The sequence below is a fragment of the Uranotaenia lowii genome, chromosome 1 (assembly GCF_029784155.1).
Source record: "Uranotaenia lowii strain MFRU-FL chromosome 1, ASM2978415v1, whole genome shotgun sequence".
Taxonomy (NCBI): domain Eukaryota; kingdom Metazoa; phylum Arthropoda; class Insecta; order Diptera; family Culicidae; genus Uranotaenia; species Uranotaenia lowii.
Window position 1 is genome coordinate 160,699,853 of NC_073691.1, and position 21,338 is coordinate 160,721,190.

The 21,338-nt window shown below is 39.3% G+C and overlaps 1 protein-coding gene across 1 annotated transcript in view; it reads right to left on the reverse strand.

Moving 5' to 3' along the window:
• LOC129738835 (uncharacterized) overlaps nucleotides 1-21,338 on the reverse strand; it is a 54,412-nt gene that overhangs the window by 14,297 nt on the left and 18,777 nt on the right. Inside the window, exon 2 of the mRNA XM_055730141.1 lies at nucleotides 16,478-16,603. Within this exon, the coding sequence (XP_055586116.1) occupies nucleotides 16,478-16,603 (126 nt within the window). The remainder of the gene's footprint in view (nucleotides 1-16,477; nucleotides 16,604-21,338) is intronic.

Here is a 21,338-nt window from a genome sequence, read left to right on the forward strand (position 1 = left end):
AATTGTTCTGGAATATTCGAAATAAAACAAATAATAACAGTTTTTTTAAAACACTATTAAAATAAAAACTTTTGCTTTGGTCACATCAAGTTAAGATAAAGCTTGCCAGATCACCCGATTTTATCCGGGTTTTCCCGGATATTTAATTAAAAAAATTTGGACAAAGTCCGGTTCGTCGGTTGCCCGGATTTTATCTCCTTTTTTCCGAATCGAACAAAAACAAAAAAAAAACAAATTGTATTGTAATTTTTATTTGATTTATGCCTCCAAAACGAGTTTTTTAACAAGTTTTTCTATACAAACCATGAAAGGTTTTTTTTTCTTGATTTTTGTTGAGTATTTCCTGTGTATTGACCAAATTTGCCCGGATTTTTGGTAGACAATTTTGATATCAGATGCAGGGACTATGCCAGGTTTTTAGATAAAATAGCCCGGATTTGTCTGGCCTGGATACGTACTAAAAAAATTCTGACAACCTTAGTATAGATTCATTTTAATAAGTCATTTTTGTTACTTGCATATTTTTAGAAATTTTGCTCCATTTGAAAAAATAGTGGAAATATAACGCAATACGAAATAAATTATCCCTCCCAACTTATGTTCAGGTAAATCTTTTCAAGGCAATTAAAACCTCCTTGGTTTATTCATCCCAAAAATGTAAAATGGCATGACATTAAGTCAATTTTATGGTCTTCAAATATTTAAAAAATGACCGCTCTTTTTCAAAGATTTCAAGTTCACCGTTCTTCTTAGAAAAATTTGATAGGCAAATTTTAAAAACCGCGGAATGGAATTGTTGAAATAAAGTAACGTTCGCATGCTTTTGACATTTAAAAGAATACTTTTTCAATGAACTCTAGTTATATCATAAATATTATTGATTTTTCAAAGTACTGACCTCAACCTGGATCAATCAAATTGGATTGAGTATCCAATTCTTTTAAAAATTTTCAGTATCTCGCTTTGGCAAGTCTATTGGGAAAGCTTTCTTAAACCAGGACGAATATGAATTTGATTCTTAGATAATCATAGAACTTTTTGTAGGTAAAACATTTGGTAAAAAAATCGTTCTTCTGGGAGATTTGTCAGTACCAAACCGGATCTTGTTGAATTCTACTACGGAAATGTAAATTCTGATTAGTATTTCATTATTGATGTACTTGTACATCAATACAAAGCAAGATGCCAATTAAAAAATATTTGGTGTTAGCCACACTAGTGAATCAAATAACTGTTATACACTTACTCACCACTCTAAATACACTGAACAGTACATAACATATGAACACCCCTAACTATAGACACTATAATTTCATATAGTCTGGCAAAGAGAATGACGGGAGCCAATCGAACTGTCATTCGCGCGGAGCCAATCGAGCATTCTATGAAAATGTTCAAGCTCTTCATAGCTCTCTCCAGTTGCAAAATAAAAAATAGTTTCTCAAATTCTTAAATTACCTGCTATGTTTGTCAGTTGAACGCGAAATCCCTTTTAAAAATATATTATGATGTTTAGGTGAAAAAATTAGTGAAAATTCTGCTATAAAACTTTTGTTAATGTCACTAAAAAGCCAAAAAAGCTTAGTGAATTACAATACTTCAACCATGATTTTCCAATATTTAGAAAGTTTGCTCGATTGGCTCCCGCGAATGACAGTTCGATTGGCTCCCGTCATTCTCTCTGCCAGACTATATGAAATTATAGTGTCTATACCCCTAACACAGAAAAGGAAACATAATTCTTATAAGCAACACAACATAGCGATAAGTCAAAAAGGATTCTAATTAGAATTAGGAATCAGCTGTTGTTCAGTCACTTCCATCTGTACCGTTGAGCCGTCAACACGTACGCCGGAGCATCGTATCGTTGCTGTGTACCTGCAGGAACATTTTTACATTATTTATTTTTTCCTTACCTTTGAAAAACAGAACTTTTCAGTGCTAAAATTATTTCTATTTTCTTTTATTCATATTTTTCTCTTTTCTTTCCAGCATGGGGAAGTCTTCGGCCGGAAGAAAACGGATTGCTGAACCTAATCCAGGGCCATCTGCCAAAAAAGTTGAAATTTCCAATTCATTCGATGTCCTTCATAACATCGGTGATGAGGAAATATTCATATTTAATTCTGATAAGAGTACTAAGAAACCTCCCAAGCAACCAAAAGTCCCATAAAACAGGTACAAAAACGCTTACTCAGCCCCATCATTGATATGAAGTACGTTCTATGCAGCTCAAAATTTAAGTTCTTATTGATACTTTCAAGTTCCAAAAAAGTCTTAATGATCTTCTATTCAGCTTCCAGCGGCCTCTTAATTCAGCTTCCAAAAAAATCGCAAAATGAGCAAAAAAATTTCTCTCTATCCCAACTGAACCGTTGGCTTCGGTTCATATCACCTTCTCTTGATTATTTACTGTGTTTTGTACCAGTGCCGCCATGATGCCACGCGCCGGATTTCAAATTCGACTAATTGCTTCTTTCCTACATTTCCTACATATATCGCATCAGAATGGTCACTCAAGTACAAATTTACTTATTGAAAAAAACTTGCCAGGCTTGGGGATCGAACAGCGACCTTCGTGGTGAGAATCGAACACGCTACCACGAGACCACGCCTAGATGTTGTTCTAACTGAAACTAAAACTCGAAGAGGTGATTTGATTTTGAAAGCACATCAATGTACATTTTGTGACTTATCAAATCCCGTTTGAGCACTTTTGTGCCCTTTATGTGACTTACTAAATCCCGTTTGAGCACTTTTGTGCCCTTTATGTGACTTGAGTCCCGTATAACGTACATATAGATCACTTTTGCAGCTTTCAAGTTCGTTAATGAGCACATATAGTTCACTAATGGGAAATGGGCGAAACAAGTCACATACAGCGTACATATTAATCACTTTTGCTACTTTCAAGTTCATTGATGAGTACATAAAGTTCACTAAAGGGAATTGGTCAGTTGATTCTCTTTGCCAGCCAATATGTAACTTTCAATGCCTTCATTCAAGTAAATATGTGACTTTTGGTTTCTTGGGCTTCTTCTTCTTATACTCTTAAAAACGAAAAGGTTCCACCAATTACGGTCACGATTTCTGACTTCAATGCCTTTCGAAAAGAAATCATCACTTCCGTCAAGGATGTGAAGATTTCTTTTCAGATCGGTCGAAGGGGAACTGCTCGTATTTTGGCGGAACTTGAAAGTATCAATAAGAACTTAAATTTTGAGCTGCATAGAACGTACTTCATATCAATGATGGGGCTGAGTAAGCGTTTTTGTACCTGTTTTATGGGACTTTTGGTTGCTTGGGTATTGTCATCAATAGTCGTCTCAAATTTAGACTTCTTCCTTCTTTCAATACAAAAGTCTTAGAAACAATTGGAATTGAATTAGAAACTTCTATGGGGAAAATTATAATTATTGCCGCATATTTACCTTATCAATGCAGCGGTGAACAGAAAAATTTTTTGAAGGGAGATTTACAAAAACTCACCAGAAATAAATCTAAATTTTTTGTTATTGGTGACTTTAATGCAAAACACCGATCTTGGAATAATATTTCATCAAATTCAAATGGGAATATTTTATTTAATGACTGCTCTGCAGGTTATTACACTGTTGAATATCCTAATGGGCATACTTGTTTCTCTTCGATTAGAAATCCTTCCACAATTGATTTGGTTCTAACGGATTTCGGCGAGCATTGTAGTCAATTAGTTACTCATGCGGACCTCGATTCAGACCACCTTCCAGTAACTTTTTCTTTATCCCAAAGTCCCATTGAAAACCCTTTAAAATCAACTTTTAACTTTCAAAAAGCTGACTGGGAGCGATATAAGAATTTTATTGAACGTAATTTGAATGTAAACGTTCCACTGAATTCAATTGAAGATATTGATTTGGCTGTAGAAAATTTGACAACTTCAATAGTCAATGCTAAAGTCGCTTCAATACCCAAAGTTAAACATAAATTTAATCAACCTTTAATTGATGATGATCTTCAGTTTTTGATACGACTGAAAAACATTCGTCGACGCCAATATCAACGTACTAGGGATCCTTATTTGAAATTTATTTATTGCGACCTTCAAAAAGAGATCAAACGTCGTTTAAATTTCATTCGTAATGAAAATTTTGCCAAAGCAGTAGAGGACATAAAACCCTACTCAAAGCCATTTTGGAAATTAACTAAAATTCTGAAAAAGCCCCAGAAGCCAATTCCTACTTTGAAAGACGGGGATAAACTTCTTTTAACGAATGCAGAAAAAGCTCAAAAATTGGCCCAACAATTTGAGTCTGCTCATGATTTTAATTTAAACGTTGTAAGTCCAATTGATGCTCAAATTTCCCTTGAATTTGATGATATTCTTTCTAAACAAAATGTATTTGAAAGTTCTTGTGAGACAAATATTGATGAACTTAAATTGATTTGCAAAAAATTTAAAAATATGAAAGCCCCAGGGGAAGATGGGATTTTCTATATTCTTATTAAAAAGTTGCCTGAAAGCACTTTAAATTTTTTAGTTAAAATCTTCAATAAATGTTTTCACTTGGCTTATTTTCCCAATAAATGGAAAAATGCCAAAGTAACTCCAATTTTAAAACCTGGAAAAAGTGCTTCAGAGCCTTCAAGTTATCGACCAATTAGTTTGCTTCCATCTTTAAGTAAACTATTTGAGAGAGTTATTTTGAATAGAATGATGATTCACATTAATCAGAATTCTATTTTCCCTGATGAACAATTTGGTTTTCGTCATGGACATTCTACTACACATCAACTTTTGAATGTAACTAATATGATTAACGCTAGCAAATCTGATGGTTATTCAACTGGTGTTGCTCTTCTTGATATTGAAAAAGCGTTTGACAGTGTTTGGCACAAAGGTTTAGTAGCTAAATTAGCTCGATTTGATTTTCCTGTATATCTCACCAAAATTATACAAAATTATTTGACTAGCCGAACCCTACAAGTAAGCTATCAAAATTCATGCTCTGAAAGGACACCCATTAGAGCTGGTGTCCCTCAGGGTAGTATACTTGGGCCAATCTTATACAATATTTTTACTTCTGATCTTCCTGATGTACCAGAAGGAAAAGGTAGAAGATTATTTGCTGACGATACTTTGCTTTCAGCCAAAGGTCGAAATTTACGGGTGGTACGCAGTAGATTGCAACAAAATTTAAATTCCTTTTTGAATTACTTGAAAATGTGGAAAATTTCTCCTAACGCTTCCAAAACTCAACTTATTTTATTTCCCCATAAGCCAAGAGCTCAATTTTTAAAACCTAATGAAAATCATTCCATAACTTTTAATGGGGTTTCATTAGAATGGGCTGATCACGTGAAGTACTTGGGACTTACACTTGATCGGAATCTTACTTTTAAAAATCACATTGAAGATATTCAATCTAAGTGTAATAAATATACTAAATCTCTTTATTCTCTCATCAACAGGAAATCCCGGCTGTGCCTGAAGAATAAGATGCTTATTTATAAGCAAGTTTTCCGACCAGCGATAATGTATGCAGTTCCGATTTGGTCTAGCTGCTGCGCGACGAGGAAGAAAGCCATCCAGAGGATTCAGAACAAGGTTCTGAAAATGATTTTGCGGCTTCCTCCTTGGCACAGCACCGAAGAACTTCATCGGATTGCGAACATTGAATCGATCGAAGAGATGGCCAACAAAATCATCTCCAACTTCAGAGGCAAATCGATGCAGTCTTCCATCGCAGAGATCCGTTCTCTTTATAACTAGTTTAATTTTAGGATAGTGTTTAGTTTTAAGTTTAAAATATTTTTGCCATTACAGGATGTTCTCCTATATTAAATACTTAATTGCGCTAAGCAAATTTAATTCTTACAAATAAATTTTTAATATCTAGTTAACTATAGGGCTCTGAACAGTTCATTATTGAGCTGAACACCTAATTTAATGAAAAAATGTAATATAAATGTAATGATGAATTGATACAAATAAAGACATATTTAAAAAAAAAAAAAGCTGTTGTTCAGTCAGTTGCTTTCGAACCCTCAATAAACGACGGTGGAAACTATCCGGGAGTTGAAAAATAAAGTGTCTTGTTCGGCTAATAAAATTGTTGGATTACTGTAACGCTATCGGATTTGACTTTTCTCTGGACTGATTGGAAATACGCTTTGGAAGAACACTCCTTGGTAGCAGACCCGGCGCTGGAAACAGGATTTTGATTGACTGGATTGGATAGTTGGATTTTTGGCATAAAACAACTCAGCTGACGAATCAAGGTAATTACATTTGGAGTTGGTTAAATTTTCATAAAGCCTACCAAATAACGACAATTTGGAAAATTATTCATAACAAACTTTCGATATTTTACAATATTTGCAAAAGTCACTTTAGTAAAATGTGTAATAGAATTCACAGATGAAGTGTCAAATACCGTACAATTTTGATAATTTGAAAATTGTAATTTTAATTGCTTTTTTTATTCAGTGACCGTATACTTTTTGGTAAAATCAGGTATATAAGGCCCTCAGAGTCAAATGGGGTATAAGTGCAAAATTCATAATGCCAAACGATTCTCGATAATTCAAGTTATATTTAGTAAACTTTTTAGATTTTTATTATTATATCCTCATACTTTTACGTTCGAAAGAAATTTACAAATATTCGAAAAATGTATGGAAAATGGCTAAAAACAACAATTTAAAAGCATGTTTTCTCGAAATTAGTTTATATACACTTTTACCCCTTTGGCTTATATCACTTCAAAAAGATTTTCAGATCTCTGTTTTTAATTTAGTTAGTTTAGATTCAGATATATTTATCCAAGAAAAACGTTAAATTCTTAGACCACGGCTTTTCCAGAAAAAGCTTCGCGGGCCACAAAAAGTGGGTCGCGGGCCACATGTGGCCCGCGGGCCATGGTTTGGCCACCCATGATGTAGACGAAACCTGTATTGTTTTTTCCAGGACTTTGTTATTTTTTAGTATTCTTCCCTCTGACCTGCATCGTTGAATGGATAAAGGATAATGAAAAGATTTAACATATTTTTTGTTGTTCAGGTCAGTTGCTTCATCAATTATCATTGATCGATTTCACTCTGAACTGCTAAGTTTTAAAATTACTCATTGCCAGAAAATAAGAAAGGGAAAAAACAGAAAATGAATCGAGTTTGAGACGCAAAAAGCTTCCAAAATCAATTTGCCACGGTTTTAATTTTTCCCTTGTGAACTAAAACTATCCCCTTATCATTCCACTATTTTTTCGGTAACAAGGCATTATATCATGCAAAACAGTCAGAAGATCTTTAAGTGATTTTTAACCAACACTCCTAGATCTACAGCAATTGTGTCACCGATACTGCTTCACAATAATATTGAAATTTTAATTTAAAATTTAGCTTAAGTTTTGATATTCTTAATCTGAAAGCTTGGCTATTTCAATTGCAAATGATTGAGACTGTTCACTAAAGAAGAGTATTTACATTCAGAATTATCCCTTCATTTCACAATTTTAAATTAAAAATTATTTAAAAAATTGGTAATTATGTGAAGGTGAACAAAGATTAACCACTTTTTTCAGTAATTTATTTGTTGTAATACAATTAAAATTGAAAATTTTGAATGAAAACTTTAAATTCAAGAGCAAATCAAATTAAATTCGGTTCCAGAATTTAAAAACTGATTTTGATAATCAGTTTTTTCTACTTAATTTATAATTAAAGTGTTGATTTCATATATTGTGTTTCCAAATTTGAAAATTATGATACTAAATTTCCAAATCACGATTCAGTAAAAACCCCAATGAAGAATTCAATGCCCGTTAGTTATGTTTGTTAATTTGTTTATCGAGCTTATCGGTGAAAAGTATAATTTTCGATAAATAATAAAATACCAGAGCGCTAATATTTAGAAGCTCAGGAAAAAAACTGAAGATAACTAGAATTTTTTTTTTGTACGTGTTCATCTCTCAACAACGTGTGTATTATTTTCATTGAAAAAATTACATTTATAACTATAAATTTTTAAAGGGCTCTTAAAGTGACCATTCTAAAATACCAGATTACCACAAATAAAAAAAAAATATCAACATTTTTTCGCAGTGGTTATTATAGATTCACTGGTTGTTTTACAGGGGGATAACTTTCCCCCACCCCTCCCCACAACCCCTCCCTTCTCCTTTTGCTCACTCAAATGATTGTTTTTTTCGCCAGATATTAACGTTCCTTTATATTGACTGATTTTTGAAAATTGGAAAATCACCCCCCCAAGAGCCGACTCTAGGACCGCCCCTGGATGGAGCGAACAATGCTGCAATATAGGCTTTTCAGGGAATACACGTCTTGAAGTCCTTCGCCACTCTGAAAATGAAACCGAGACTTCTGGATGCTTTGTCAATCACGTAGTTGGTGTGTGCCTTGAATTCCAGACGCTGATCTAGGATTAGAAAGCTGATGACTGCACATTTGCTGCGGTTTAAAGGCAGGTAGCTAATGTCGCACCAATCAGCGGAGAGGTTGAACTGACATTTCAGGACATTGATGTCGTCGTGGTCGTTCATAGTTTGGGACTATCGAGAAGTGATAACACGTCGTTGAAATAAATTAAGAAAATAATCGGTCCTAGATGGCTGCCTTGGGGCACACCGGAGGTGGCCGGGAACTGCCTGGAAAAGGTGTAACCCGTTCGAACAATCATTTTACGGCCTGTTAAGTAACTGCGGAACCAACCAAGTAAAGTACCACAGAACCCTAAGCGTTCGAGTCTGCCGATGGCAATTTCGTGTTTCACCTTGTCCAATGCAGCAGACAGATCGGTATAGAGAGCATCAGTTTTCAACTTTCATGCACAAAAGAACGTCAGCAAGTTACTTGTCGTAGAGCGTTTGGGTATGAATCCGTATTGATCATTGGAGATGTTATTTTTGCAGGATGTGAAAAAAAAGTATCCAAGACCATTAATTCAAATAGTTTGGCAATCGCACATAATGCAGCAAACCATGCATGAACAAAGCAGATTTTGAATTTCGAACGGAAGAAGCCCCGCCGGATTATTAATTAGTGCTGCAAGCTGATGCGTTCGACCAAAGCCCCGAAGATTTTTAGGCTGATACCACAGAAATTCAAGCACTCGATCATAAGTTGAAGTATTTAAATATAACTGAAATTTTGAAAAAGGTTTCCAAATTTTATTATTGAAAATTTTGATAATCTGTTTTATGTTCAGAACAATAAAAAAAAAAATATTCTGATTCTGACTGAAAAATAAAAAAAAATGTATTTGAAAAAACTCTTGACCTTAGAATAAATTAGAAAAAATAATTTAAAAAAAAAACTAAAAATTGTATGTACATATATTGTATAATCACTTAACTAAACAAAGCCTTACTGTTTCGCCTCCAAAAGTTTTCCCAATAAATTTCTATCTCGTCACCACCTGAAAAGGTACCGACAATTGTCACCTGAAATCGTCACTTAAATGCGACGATTCTCACCCAGGGTGGCTACGAGAATAAGGTAAGAATTCACAAAGTTCATCCGAAATGGCGTTTCTCGACTAAAGTGACAACTGGAATCGAGTGACTAGGGTAACTCGACTATCGTCACCTCAGGCGCGCGCGGCGCAGAACAAGGGCTAAAGCGGCCGAAGTGTTACCAATATCTGAAAGGACATCAGATGACTTGCCACTTGCCGCTTCTAAGCGTGTATCACCAAAGAGATGTTCCTGTGAAATCTGAGACAAAACATGTCGAAACAGGTACCAAGCAATTTGAAATTGCTTATTTGATATCGCATTAGATGAATGTCGAGTTTGAGCAAGATATCTTAAAAACAGTTGTTTGAAAAAAGATGATCTTTAACCTTAAAGGGCTTGTGATATAGCGCAGTTGTCAAGTCTGTTGTCTCCTGACCCGATGTCCGCGAGTTCGAGCCCAAGAGCAAACATCGAACACAGTTGTACCGAATAAGTTTTTCAATAACGATCCGCCAACTGCACCGTTGATAAAGTCGCGAATGCCATAAAGATGGTAAAACGACTACAATCGAAACAAAAAAAAAAAAATCTTTAACCTTAAGCATATCATACTCTCAACCAAACGTATCTACACGGTCAGATGAGGGATGAATGACCCCATAGATGTTAAAATCCCAATGATCAAATAAATAAAAAAAAACACGGTCAGACATTCAGAAAGATATTTGATAGAAAATTTAAAAAGGTCAAAATTTATGTTTATTTTTTAAATTGAAAAAAACCTTTATTGAACACAAAATCGACCTGTTCGGCCGAATATTTAGCTATTCGGTGAGTCGAATATTTGGCTTAACGGTTTTTGGGCGTTATTCGGCGCCAAATAAAAATCTCTACCGATAACGGATCAAAATTACACTGTAAGAGTTTGCGACAAATGAGTTTGTGGGCCCCAAATATTGATGGATATCAAAGTCTTGCCAATGTATTGGTGAGAATGCAGTTCTTCTGCCGGTAGTGGATCGACAGCTCCGGCCAGTACCAACAGTACCACAATTTGAAAGTGTAATTAGTGAGTTATTGTTGATTATATTTTTACACTTACACTTACTTAACACTTAATGATCCCGCGCCGATCCTCCGGTGCATAGGGCCGTGGTAAAAGACCTCCACTGTTGACGATCCGGAGCCAGCGTCTTCACTTGGTCCCAATCAAGATTCTCGTCGACAGTGCGGATTTCAGCGGCTAGGCTTCGCCGCCACGAGTTTCTGGGTCTGCCTCTTCTTCGATGACCTTCCGGATTCCAATCTAGCGCCTCTCTGCAAATCTCGTTTTCATCTCTTCGCAGCGTGTGCCCAATCCATCTCCACTTACGTTTCCGAATCTCGATTTCTAGCGCCTTTTGATGACACCGGTGATGTAGTTCCTCATTCGAGATCCAGTTGCCAGGCCACCAAGCGCGGATGATATTCCGCAGGCAGCGGTTTACAAATACTTGCAGTTTTCGCGTCGTCACCGCATATGTGCACCAAGTTTCGCACCCGTACAGCAATACGGATTTGAAGTTTGAGTTGAAGATTCGGATTTTCGTTCGAAGAGAGATCTGGCGTGACCGCCAGATGTTTCGGAGACTCGCAAACGCAAATCGGGCCTTTCTGATCCGGGTTTCGATGTCTTTTCTGGTACCACCATCAGGCGTTATCTGGCTACCAAGATACTGGAAGCACTCCACTTTCTCAATTTGTTGCCCAGCTACCATGAAACTGGAGGGATTTTCTGTGTTTATCTCCATCGACTTGGTCTTTCCGACATTGACTTTGAGACCTGCTGCCTTGGAACTTTCGGTGAGGTCGTCGAGTTTGCTCTGCATATCTGGTTGTGTTTGGGCGAGCAAAACAATATCGTCAGCCAGGTCAAGGTCGTTCAGTTGCTCCATTGTTGAAGGATTCCACGGCAATCCTCGGTTCGGTGCACAGTCAATCGATCCAATCAGAATCTCATCCATTACGATTAGAAAAAGTAGCGGTGATAGAATACATCCTTGTCTCACTCCAGCAGTTACCGGGATTGGTTCGGACAAGACACCGTCGTGCAAGACCTTGCACGAAAATGCCTCGTACTGTGCTTCGATGAGATGGACTAGTTTCTCTGGGACCCCTCGTCGCCTTAGAGCCGCCCAGATGTTTTCATGGTTAAGTCGGTCGAATGCTTTTTCGAAATCAACGAACACCAGCAGAAGAGAGTCCTGGAATTCGTTGATTTGTTCCAGTATGATTCGTAGTGTTGTGATGTGGTCCACACATGATCGTCCGGATCGGAATCCAGCTTGTTGCCGTCGGAGTGTAGCGTCGATTTTCTCCTGGATCCTGTTCAGGATCACCTTGCAGAGTACTTTGAGGGTTGTACAGATCAACGTTATGCCTCGCCAGTTACCACACTCTGTCAGGTCTCCTTTCTTCGGGACCTTAACGAGGATACCCTGCATCCAGTCGGCCGGGAATGTTGCAGAATCCCAGATGTCAGCGAAAAGACGGTGCAACATTTGTGCTGATAGGGCAGGGTCGGCTTTCAGCATTTCAGCAGGAATGCAATCGATCCCAGGTGCTTTGTTGGATTTCATGTTTTTGATTGCCGCTTCTATTTCAGCCAGCGAGGGCGCTTCCGAGTTGACGCCATTTATGCGACTCACTGTTGGCGCTTCGAGCTGCGGGTTCTGTTGGCCATCGCTATTCGTGACTCGGAAGAGTTGTTCGAAGTGCTCAGTCCATCGTTTGAGCTGATCTTTTCGATCGGTCAATAACTGACCTGCTCGGTCTTTCAGCGGCATTCTTGCATTAGTCCTTGCACCACTAAGGCGGCGAGAAATGTCATATAGTAATCGGATATCTCCATTGGCGGCGGCTCTTTCTCCCTCTTCGGCTAGGGAGTTTGTCCAGGCTCTCTTGTCTCGTCTACAATCTCGTTTAACTGCCTTTTCCAGCTCCGCATATCGTAAGCGGGCGGCTGCTTTGGCTGACCCGGTACATGCCTGCTCAATTCCGACTTTCGCCTTTCTCCGATCATCGACCATCCTCCAAGTTTCATCCGACATCCATTCACTCCTTCTTCCACAAACTTTACCGAGAGTACCATGGCTCGTCGTGATAAAGGCATTCTTGATTCCACACCACTGTTCTTCGACTGTTCCGTCTGTCGGCAGCTCCGAGGCTCGGGATTCTAGCTGTTCAACGTATGCCCTTTTCACCTCTGGATTCTCCAACCGGCGGACGTCGTATCGACACCCGACTTTCTCCTCGCGCCGTTGGACACGCGCAACTCTCAGTCGTATCTCGCCAAGGACGAGGTGATGGTCAGATGCAATGTCTGCGCTTCGTTTGTTGCGGACATCAAGAAGGCTCCTTCTCCATTTTCGGCTGATGCAGATGTGGTCAATTTGATTTTCTGTTCGGCCATCTCGGGATACCCAAGTGACCTTATGTGCTGGTCGATGGGGGAAGAGCGATCCACCGATCACCATGTTGTTGTTGCCACAAAATTCTACAAACAGCTCTCCGTTTTCGCTCATCTGTCCTAGGCCATGGCGCCCCATGATGCGCTCAAGGTCTTGATTGTCGGAGCCAATCTTTGCGTTGAAGTCGCCCAAATGGATTTGAATGTCACCCTTCGGAATTCTCTCTACCACGCTGTTCAGTTGACTGTAAAACTGCTCTTTCTCCTGCAAATCGGCAACGTCAGTTGGCGCATAACACTGGACCATTGTAAGGTTTCTAACCCGTGTTCTAAATCTGGCTACGATTATTCTTTCGTTTATCGGTTCCCATCTAATGAGGGCCGCGTAGGCCTGCGGGCTTAACAGGAAACCAACTCCTCGTTCCCGAGTAGCATGTTCTCCTCGTATGCCAGAGTAAAGCAGGACTTGCCCGGATTGTGTCTTGTGTTCTCCAGTATTAGGCCAACGGACTTCGCTCAGTCCCAGAATTTCAAGCTTGAGGCGGCTAGCCTCTCTCGCAAGTTGTTCCAGTTTGCCTTGTTGGGCAAGGGTTAAAACATTCCAAGTTCCAATTCGTGTCCGTGTTTTCATGCTAAAAGTCGTCGCCAAAGTTCCAGGTCGGTCATTTCTTTCGGATTCCGTAACAATTTCAAATCGGGAGCAGTAGGTTGTTAGCCTAAAGTCCCTATCCCGCGATGGGGCTGCCATCTTGGACTTAGCTGGCGGGAGCCGCATTTCATAAATTCAGCCGCTTGCTGCAAGACAGACGCTGTTTGAGCCGCCCCTGACCTGGAGAACAAACGCTCGGTTGTTGTTGCACGCCGCCCCTGACCTGGGGAACAGACGCGTGCGGCCACCTTCTCAGTCTGCATGCGACCAAAGCATCCACCGGGGTTGGGTACCCGATCTCCGCTTAGGTTACTCGCACCCCAGCCGGCACCGCGGGGAGGTAGAGATAGGAGTTGTGAATAAGAGGTGATATGACCACTATGGGGTCTCGTGTTGCACATTATCCACCGTTTACCAACCAGATTATATAATAGAATAAAAAATATTGTTTGTTATTTTCAAGTTTATCATTTTTCCAAACCGATATTAATTCACTTGTGTCTATTTTGTAAAACAAACGCAACCTCGAAAATAGCATGAGAAACGGTCGAAATGATGACAGAACTATTACCTAGTTTAGATACGTAAATAAAGAGTTTAACAATACAACAACAAATTGAAATAAAATTATATAAAATTATATTTATTTATTTTAAAAAAGCAATTACTGGAAGTTAAAACTAGTATGACTTATCGTTGATTTCCTCAGAGGCGTTAAAAAAGTTGATTTGTGGAATATTTAATTTTTGATGGTATACTTAATTAATTTGAAAGGAGAAAATGGAATTTATTTCTAACTTGGGTTCTATTTGTTTAAAACTTCGATAAAAACACTTAAGACGGAATATTAAATATGCAGCTGACGCGAGAGAATTTTGATTATTTTCAAAAAACAGAGCGTCGACGTTGTAGAACGCTGCTGTTTAGAACAAGTTTTGCATTTTAGTACATGGCCTTCACTGACGCGACGCATCATTGTGGTGGCTCAAACGGAAAACTATATCCTCAAAATGAAATATCAACGCGACGCTGACGCGACGCGACGCACGACGGGCTATTGTGCTTCCGCCTTAACGTTTACATGAGTAAATTTGAACTTTCAGGTTTGTATGGGAAAATTGAATATTTAGCATTGAAAAATCAACATCATTTTTGTTTCTTCCGTGGAACCGAGCCAGCTGACAGTTTTTGTGCCAATTTATAAAATCCCTTAAAGAAATTTTCCGCTGAACAACTTTGTTGAAGACCACAACTTCGTATCTAATTAGGTAAAAAAGTTATTAGCTGCTTAACAGAAGTATGTCTTTTCACATTGATAAACAATAAATTCAATAGACATCACACTCTCATTTTTCTCTGTATTGGGGCCTCGAAACAATTACAAAATTTTAGTTGCCACCGGTTATGTTTACCTCAACCTTTAAGGTGTTTTTTTTCAATAATGATAAGTGTGGATTAAAGACAAAACAAACTATTTAATTTCCAGTTGCACTTGTTTCAAAAGTGACAAATTTTAGCTTCCAATGTTGAATTCAGTAGGCACTGAAAAAAACAGATTTTCAATTTTCTTGTCGCTCCTCGGGAATGGGAATTCCATGTACCTATGTTTTGTAAACATAAGTGGATTCGATCCGAAGCATAAATCTCTCGTTTCCAACCATGGAACATATTACGCAAAATACGATTTGATGACCGTGAAAAAGACTAGCATAGCTGTTGAATACTTTCGTGTCCGATGAGTGTTTCCTAACAACTTCTAGAATGTTGAAAAAACAAAATCATGGACTCCAACTCGACAGCAGCTCTAGTTTGGAGATGTGGAAAAGTTGAAGAAATATAAATGACAAGGTTCCCCGATTCCGTTCCGGTTTCCTCAGGATTTACATACTCTCAGTCCAGTAGCAAGCACGTAACAAGCTGAGCGAGAACCAAACCGATCACTTCTCTGGAGCTAATTTTTCTACACAGCAGCAAACACGAGAGTCCCTCATTCCGTCACCAAAATACGGAAACATATAAACATTGGAAAGTTTTATAGAGAGGTGTTAAGTACATGTCCAGGGGCGAGGCATCAGTTAAAACTACAGGCATATTTTCCCAAGCTTAAGCTTAGACTCCATCGAAATCAATCATCACCATATTTTGATATTCTGCTCACCGGTTCACTCAATCTGGACCGGTTCCTTCTTCGTAGTGTCGAAAACTGATTAACACCTAGTTGGGGGCGAATGTTTGTATGTAGATCAAACCCGGACCCGGAGTGAGTTTCCAAACGGTTTCAAAAATAAAATCTCGCCTCCCGCATTCACCTCGTGACCGTGGTCTTGTTTGTATACAATCATCGAGGCGATACTTATTTTCACGCACGGTCTGCCGTGTCCGTCCTACCGCACACCGAAATGTCTTGTCTTGACTCTTGAGATGTGAAACAAGTGAGAAAAACTGCCGGAGAGGCAGGTGTCGGCCTGAGTGAATGAGGTAATTTACCCACTTTCTGGATCAAGTGGTTTCCCAACTTCTTGGCATTGTGGATGGGAAAGCACTTCGCCTTTGGATGGGTCCATCAATCTGTCGAGCCCGTGGTAATGGTCAGCTGGATTGGTAGTTGCATCATTTGCAGGGAATGTGGAAATGCCTAGTAGGTTTTTTTTAAATAAATAGTTTTTATTGGTAAAGGTTTTCATGATAAGTACCGCTGATAGTTCTTAATGGATGAACATCAAAATCCGGAAGGATAGATTCCTCTTTGAGATTAAACGAAACATTAATCTCTTAGCAGATCTTCTTCTAATGTTTTTCAACTGAGTTCTAACCAATTCTACGTTTTTGAGTTAGAAATTACATGTGAGGTAACGCTGAACTAACTCATTAAGATATGATTTTTTTTACAAAACAACACAAATAAAATGATCAAAGTATACTTACATTCAGCGATAAGTATCCGATCACAGCAGCACTGCCGGATCTCCCGATATTTGCTGCAGGAACTGGAATGGGGCTGGCAACGCTCCTTGCCTAGATAGCAGGTGTGCGGCAGCCAGGGGAGTTTTTCTGCGAATAAAATGAGGTAAAAAGTATACGATGTTATTATCCAATTGATAATGCACAGTTTGCTTTTAAATTCAATGACTTATTTCTTAAACACAGAAACAACAGTATTTTTTTTTTTTTTATAAATTGATGTCTTTGTTTTGGACAAGCAAATGAATCATGCGATGACCAATGACAATCCTTAATGGGAGCCTAATAATACAAAAACTTCAGAAAGTCACGTTCATATCTGATAATGTTGTAATGTCAAAGGTGGAACTACAACGCCTCGGGAACGTAATTGGAGATGGATTGGGAACACGATGCGAAGAGATGAGAACGAGATTTTCAGAGAGGCTCTCGGCTGGTATTCAGTTGGGCATAAGCGAAGAGACAGTCCCAGAAGCTCGTGGTGGCCCAGTATTTTTTTTAGTTAATAACCCAGTTGGTAAATTCATTTTACGGATTGCATTCCAAGGCACGGCGAGCCACCGCGTCCCCCCAGTTTGCTACTCTTTGTCTATGGGTGCAATTGAACGACAATGCTGCAAGTAACATTGTACCAACTACGCCATAAGGTCCACCTGGGGCCACTTGACCTTTGTTCCCACCTCGAATTGTTTATCTTTAGTGGTGGGAGGTCGTTTCTCGCTAAAGCGCTCCAAGCCAATACTCGTTTCCGAAACCACTATCAGTAATGACCTCATTTCAACACGACTCGATGCACAACCTCTCCTCTGACGAGACCCTACACCTCATCGTGTTAAAAGAGGTCCACATTTAGCGCAACTACTCACTTTGCGAATCTAGTCCAGGAAGTCCAGAAGCAACGCGCCGCAACACGAGGTAGGACAAAATTATTTCCTTGGGAATAATTGTCTGGGAAAAAATGAACTACCATAACCAAACGCATTTGACCAGTGCAACGTTTGTCATTACGTTTTTCGGGAAAATGAAGTGGGAGTTTTCTTGACCAAACTACAGCGCTTCCTTGAGTCCGCGATTCCCTTTTTCACGAGTGCCGACCCTGAGGCTAGAGAGAGGTTCTTGCTCCACTGAGCAGTAAATTAGCCCGTTGGTTACAAACTCAGACTCCTCCGAACCCTCTAGTGTTGACTTAAGTCACCTCTCAGCGCAACTACCCAAGTAGCAAGTCGTGGGCGTCACTCCCCAAAGCGCAAATCGAGCTGTAGACCGCCCTCATCAGGTCGCACTCGCGATTTCGGTCGCATCAATTCCCGAAACGCGTGTCGAACCGAACCCTGACACCTCCAGCACAACACTGTGCTTCCTCGTCTGACACATCTTGTGTCTGACACATCTCTAAGTGTTGACGCGACACCACTTTGCGCATCTACTCATTCTGCGAGTCGGGTCTAGGAGGTTCCGAAACGCAAAACGAGTTGGCGATCGACTTCGGTCACATCCGCAGTTCAGGGACATGACCCCCCCCATCCCGAACGCGTGTTGGACCCTCACCCTCACACCCGAGTACTGGTACCTAAATACCCGGTGCACCACTTCTTCCGAGCGGATTTGGCAGATCCGTCGACGGCCTCTAGTGGGTTGAGTGATGGTTCTCTTAGCCGTTCATCTGCAATCGTCGGATTTGCAGACACGTTTTCACCCTGGACCACAAGGAGGTGGAACTACCTAGCCGCTGAAATACGCACAGTTGACAAGAACTTTGGTTGGCAGCAAGTGGAGATGCTGGCTCCAGAACGCTAGCAGTGGATATTTTGAATTTCGATCCTATGCGTCGGTCTCATTTTCACGGCTTTTCACGGAGTTCTTGTAGTGGGCAATCCTTGACCAACAACCGTTTTCAAAACATTGCTAGTACTGTGACAGACCCTACTTACTTTGATCATTTACCGATGTCTCACATAGTCTGGGTAAGTGATGCCACAATAACTTCCTGTCGAAAGTAACATCCGGTGCCATAATTCTGAACCCGTGACTTGATAACTTCAAACAGAGATTTTGACGGAACCTAATTTCAGAACCAACTGGATCTCAAACGTGAAACTTCTTCGCCGGTGTCATCAAAGGGCGCTAGAAATCTTGATTCAGGAACGTAAGTTGAGATGGATTGGGCACACGCTGCGAAAAGATGAGAACGAGATTTGCAGAGAGGTGCTTGAATGGAATCCAGAGGGACATCGAAGAAGAAGCAGGCCCAAAATTTCGTAGCGACGAAGCCTAGCCGCCGAAATACGAACCGTCGACGAGAGTCTTGACTGGGACCGAGTGAAGTCGCTGGCTCCGGATCGTCAACAGTGGAGGTCTTTTACCACGGCCTTATGCACCGGAGGATCGGCCCGGGAACATTAAGTAAGTAAGTAATTCCAGAACCAAGTTCTGTTCGGATAGCGTTCATTTCACAGTGCTTTACACGGAAGTAGGGATTTTTCCTGGACCACGAGAAGGAGCAGTGGGCTACATCATCGGGGTCCGTATGGTCAACGTGTCTGCAAATACTTGCAGGTGTAAAATTTCCTCCCTACAGTGGAATCTTCCTCTTCCGAGGAAGTTTCGCAGACCGTGCGTCACTAGACTGACCATCCAGTAGGGATGAGGGTTCCGGAGGCCTTACCCGAATATGCAGGTGTAGTTCTGGCGAGTTTACTGATTTGATAGGACATTTTTTATCGTCGCTGGTTGACAAGGTTGCCAATCACATTGACAATATTTCTTCCATTTGTTGCCTTATCCATTTATCGGTTCATTTATTTATAAACTTCATCGGTCCTTAGGGAATAAACAGGTCAAAAGAAATTCTAATCTACAGCGATTCAGCTTGGTTGAATTTTATTTGCATTACTCATGGGCACGGGTGCTCAGTGAAGCGGATCCCCTGACTGTGTTCCCTTCCTATTCCTTCCTAAAAAAAACTTGGATAGAATGAAGACTGGTACACGCAGTTTAAGATTGTCATAGGTTATCGTTTGAAGCATTCTTGGGCAGAGAGGCATCCCAATATTACACTTCACGATCAATTGATCACGTCGTCGAACTTATCGCAGGGAACCGTTAAGTTGCTCTGGCTTGATGCTGATTGATGCTAAATGCGTTTGCTTTGTTTTGTTTTGTTTTTTTTTAATCTCGAGGAAGTTTGTTTTGCAGTTTTTTTTCTACTCTTTCGGATGCCATTAGTTCCGCTCGGTTGACGGAACATTAACAAGACACACAATAAGTCTGCTGGATCTTGATCGGTGCTGATCTGTTTGATTTTTTTTATTATTTATATTTGAATCGGATGGTTTTCAAACAGGGTTCGTTCAGAAGCTGAAAATTATTGTTCTACTCGCTCACAGATGGGAGAAGAATTCAATGTGTTCTAGTTGCGATAAAGGTCATTTAACTCTGCCCTAGATTGCTTGTAAGGTGATTCAATAACGATTTCAAAGACTCCACATTTTAACGTCTTTTTCTTGCATTTTTAAAACGCACTACTCATTTAAAGAACTTTTACATTTTTTAAGTTGAAAAAATGAAAAATGAAAAAATTTTGCTCCTATCACCAATGAATAAATATCTGAGTCATTTAACTAAACTCAATGAAACCGCAAATCAGAATCAACAATGGAAGAAACAATTTTTGCGGTTTGGATTGCCCTTAGACAGCGATTAGAATTAACTATCGAGCTACAAGCTTTACGATTCTGAATTTCCTCTACGACGATGCGTCTCAGCAGCGTGACAGAGCATAACGAGACAGATGCCAACTTACCCGACTATTATCGTCAACACTGTGTCATGTCCGTCCATGTTTAGGAACTGACTTGCATTTGCTGCAATGATCTGTGCGTGGGAGTGCCATTTATGATGCAAGCTAATCCAAACGATCGCTCTGTAGACAAAGCAGTAGTGATTCTATAAGTTAGCCTATGATTTAGTGCAATTACCTTGCAGTTTTTCACTATCAAGGGCGAGTATTTAATGCGATTTTTCCGACAAATTTGAGCACGTGGTTTATTGCAAGTTGGAAAACCTGTGATGGAATGTGTCACTCGTTATAGAGGGTTGAAAATATCTAGCAATATAATTCTAAGTTCCCTCATCGGAAGGGGGAGGACGTCTACATAACAAACGAAACATGTAAGCATAACTCGAGAACTGGTCCAGGAAACTGATCAACCAAATTTGGCATAGGGGAAATTTCGTAACGAGAAATGTTTCTATGAATATTTAAGATCTCTCCCTCCATCCAGTGTAAGACAATAAGGGGAGAGGGGGCTCCCTCACAATTTTTTTAATTATTCGAGAAAGAATTCTGCAAATGGGGGGAGGATCAATCATATATTATTTTATAACTCGAAAACTAATCTAGAAAATGGAACCGATTTAGGCATGGAAGACTAGGCTGTATGGAGGCAAATGAGTCATGTGACGTTATTTTGTTATGAAAAATTTCTCTATGATATTTAGTTCAAGACCCTACTTACATTGGAAGAAAACAGAGATGATCCTACTATTTTGGAATAAATAATGAACGTTTAAATCAATATAACCAGAGCCTAAAAATTTGATTTAAAACAATGATTACAAAACAATTTTTTTTTAACCTGAAAAAATAATGCATTTCAGAATCTTGTTAGGTATCGCACTTCTAAACTGAAGTTGCACGTTTCATTTGAAAGAGGTTTCATCTGTACGATTTTGAAAATATATAAAAAATGCTATCAGAATAAATTGAAATTAAGAAAATATGTTTTTGTGAGTTTTATAAGATCATTCTATAATGTCTACGAAA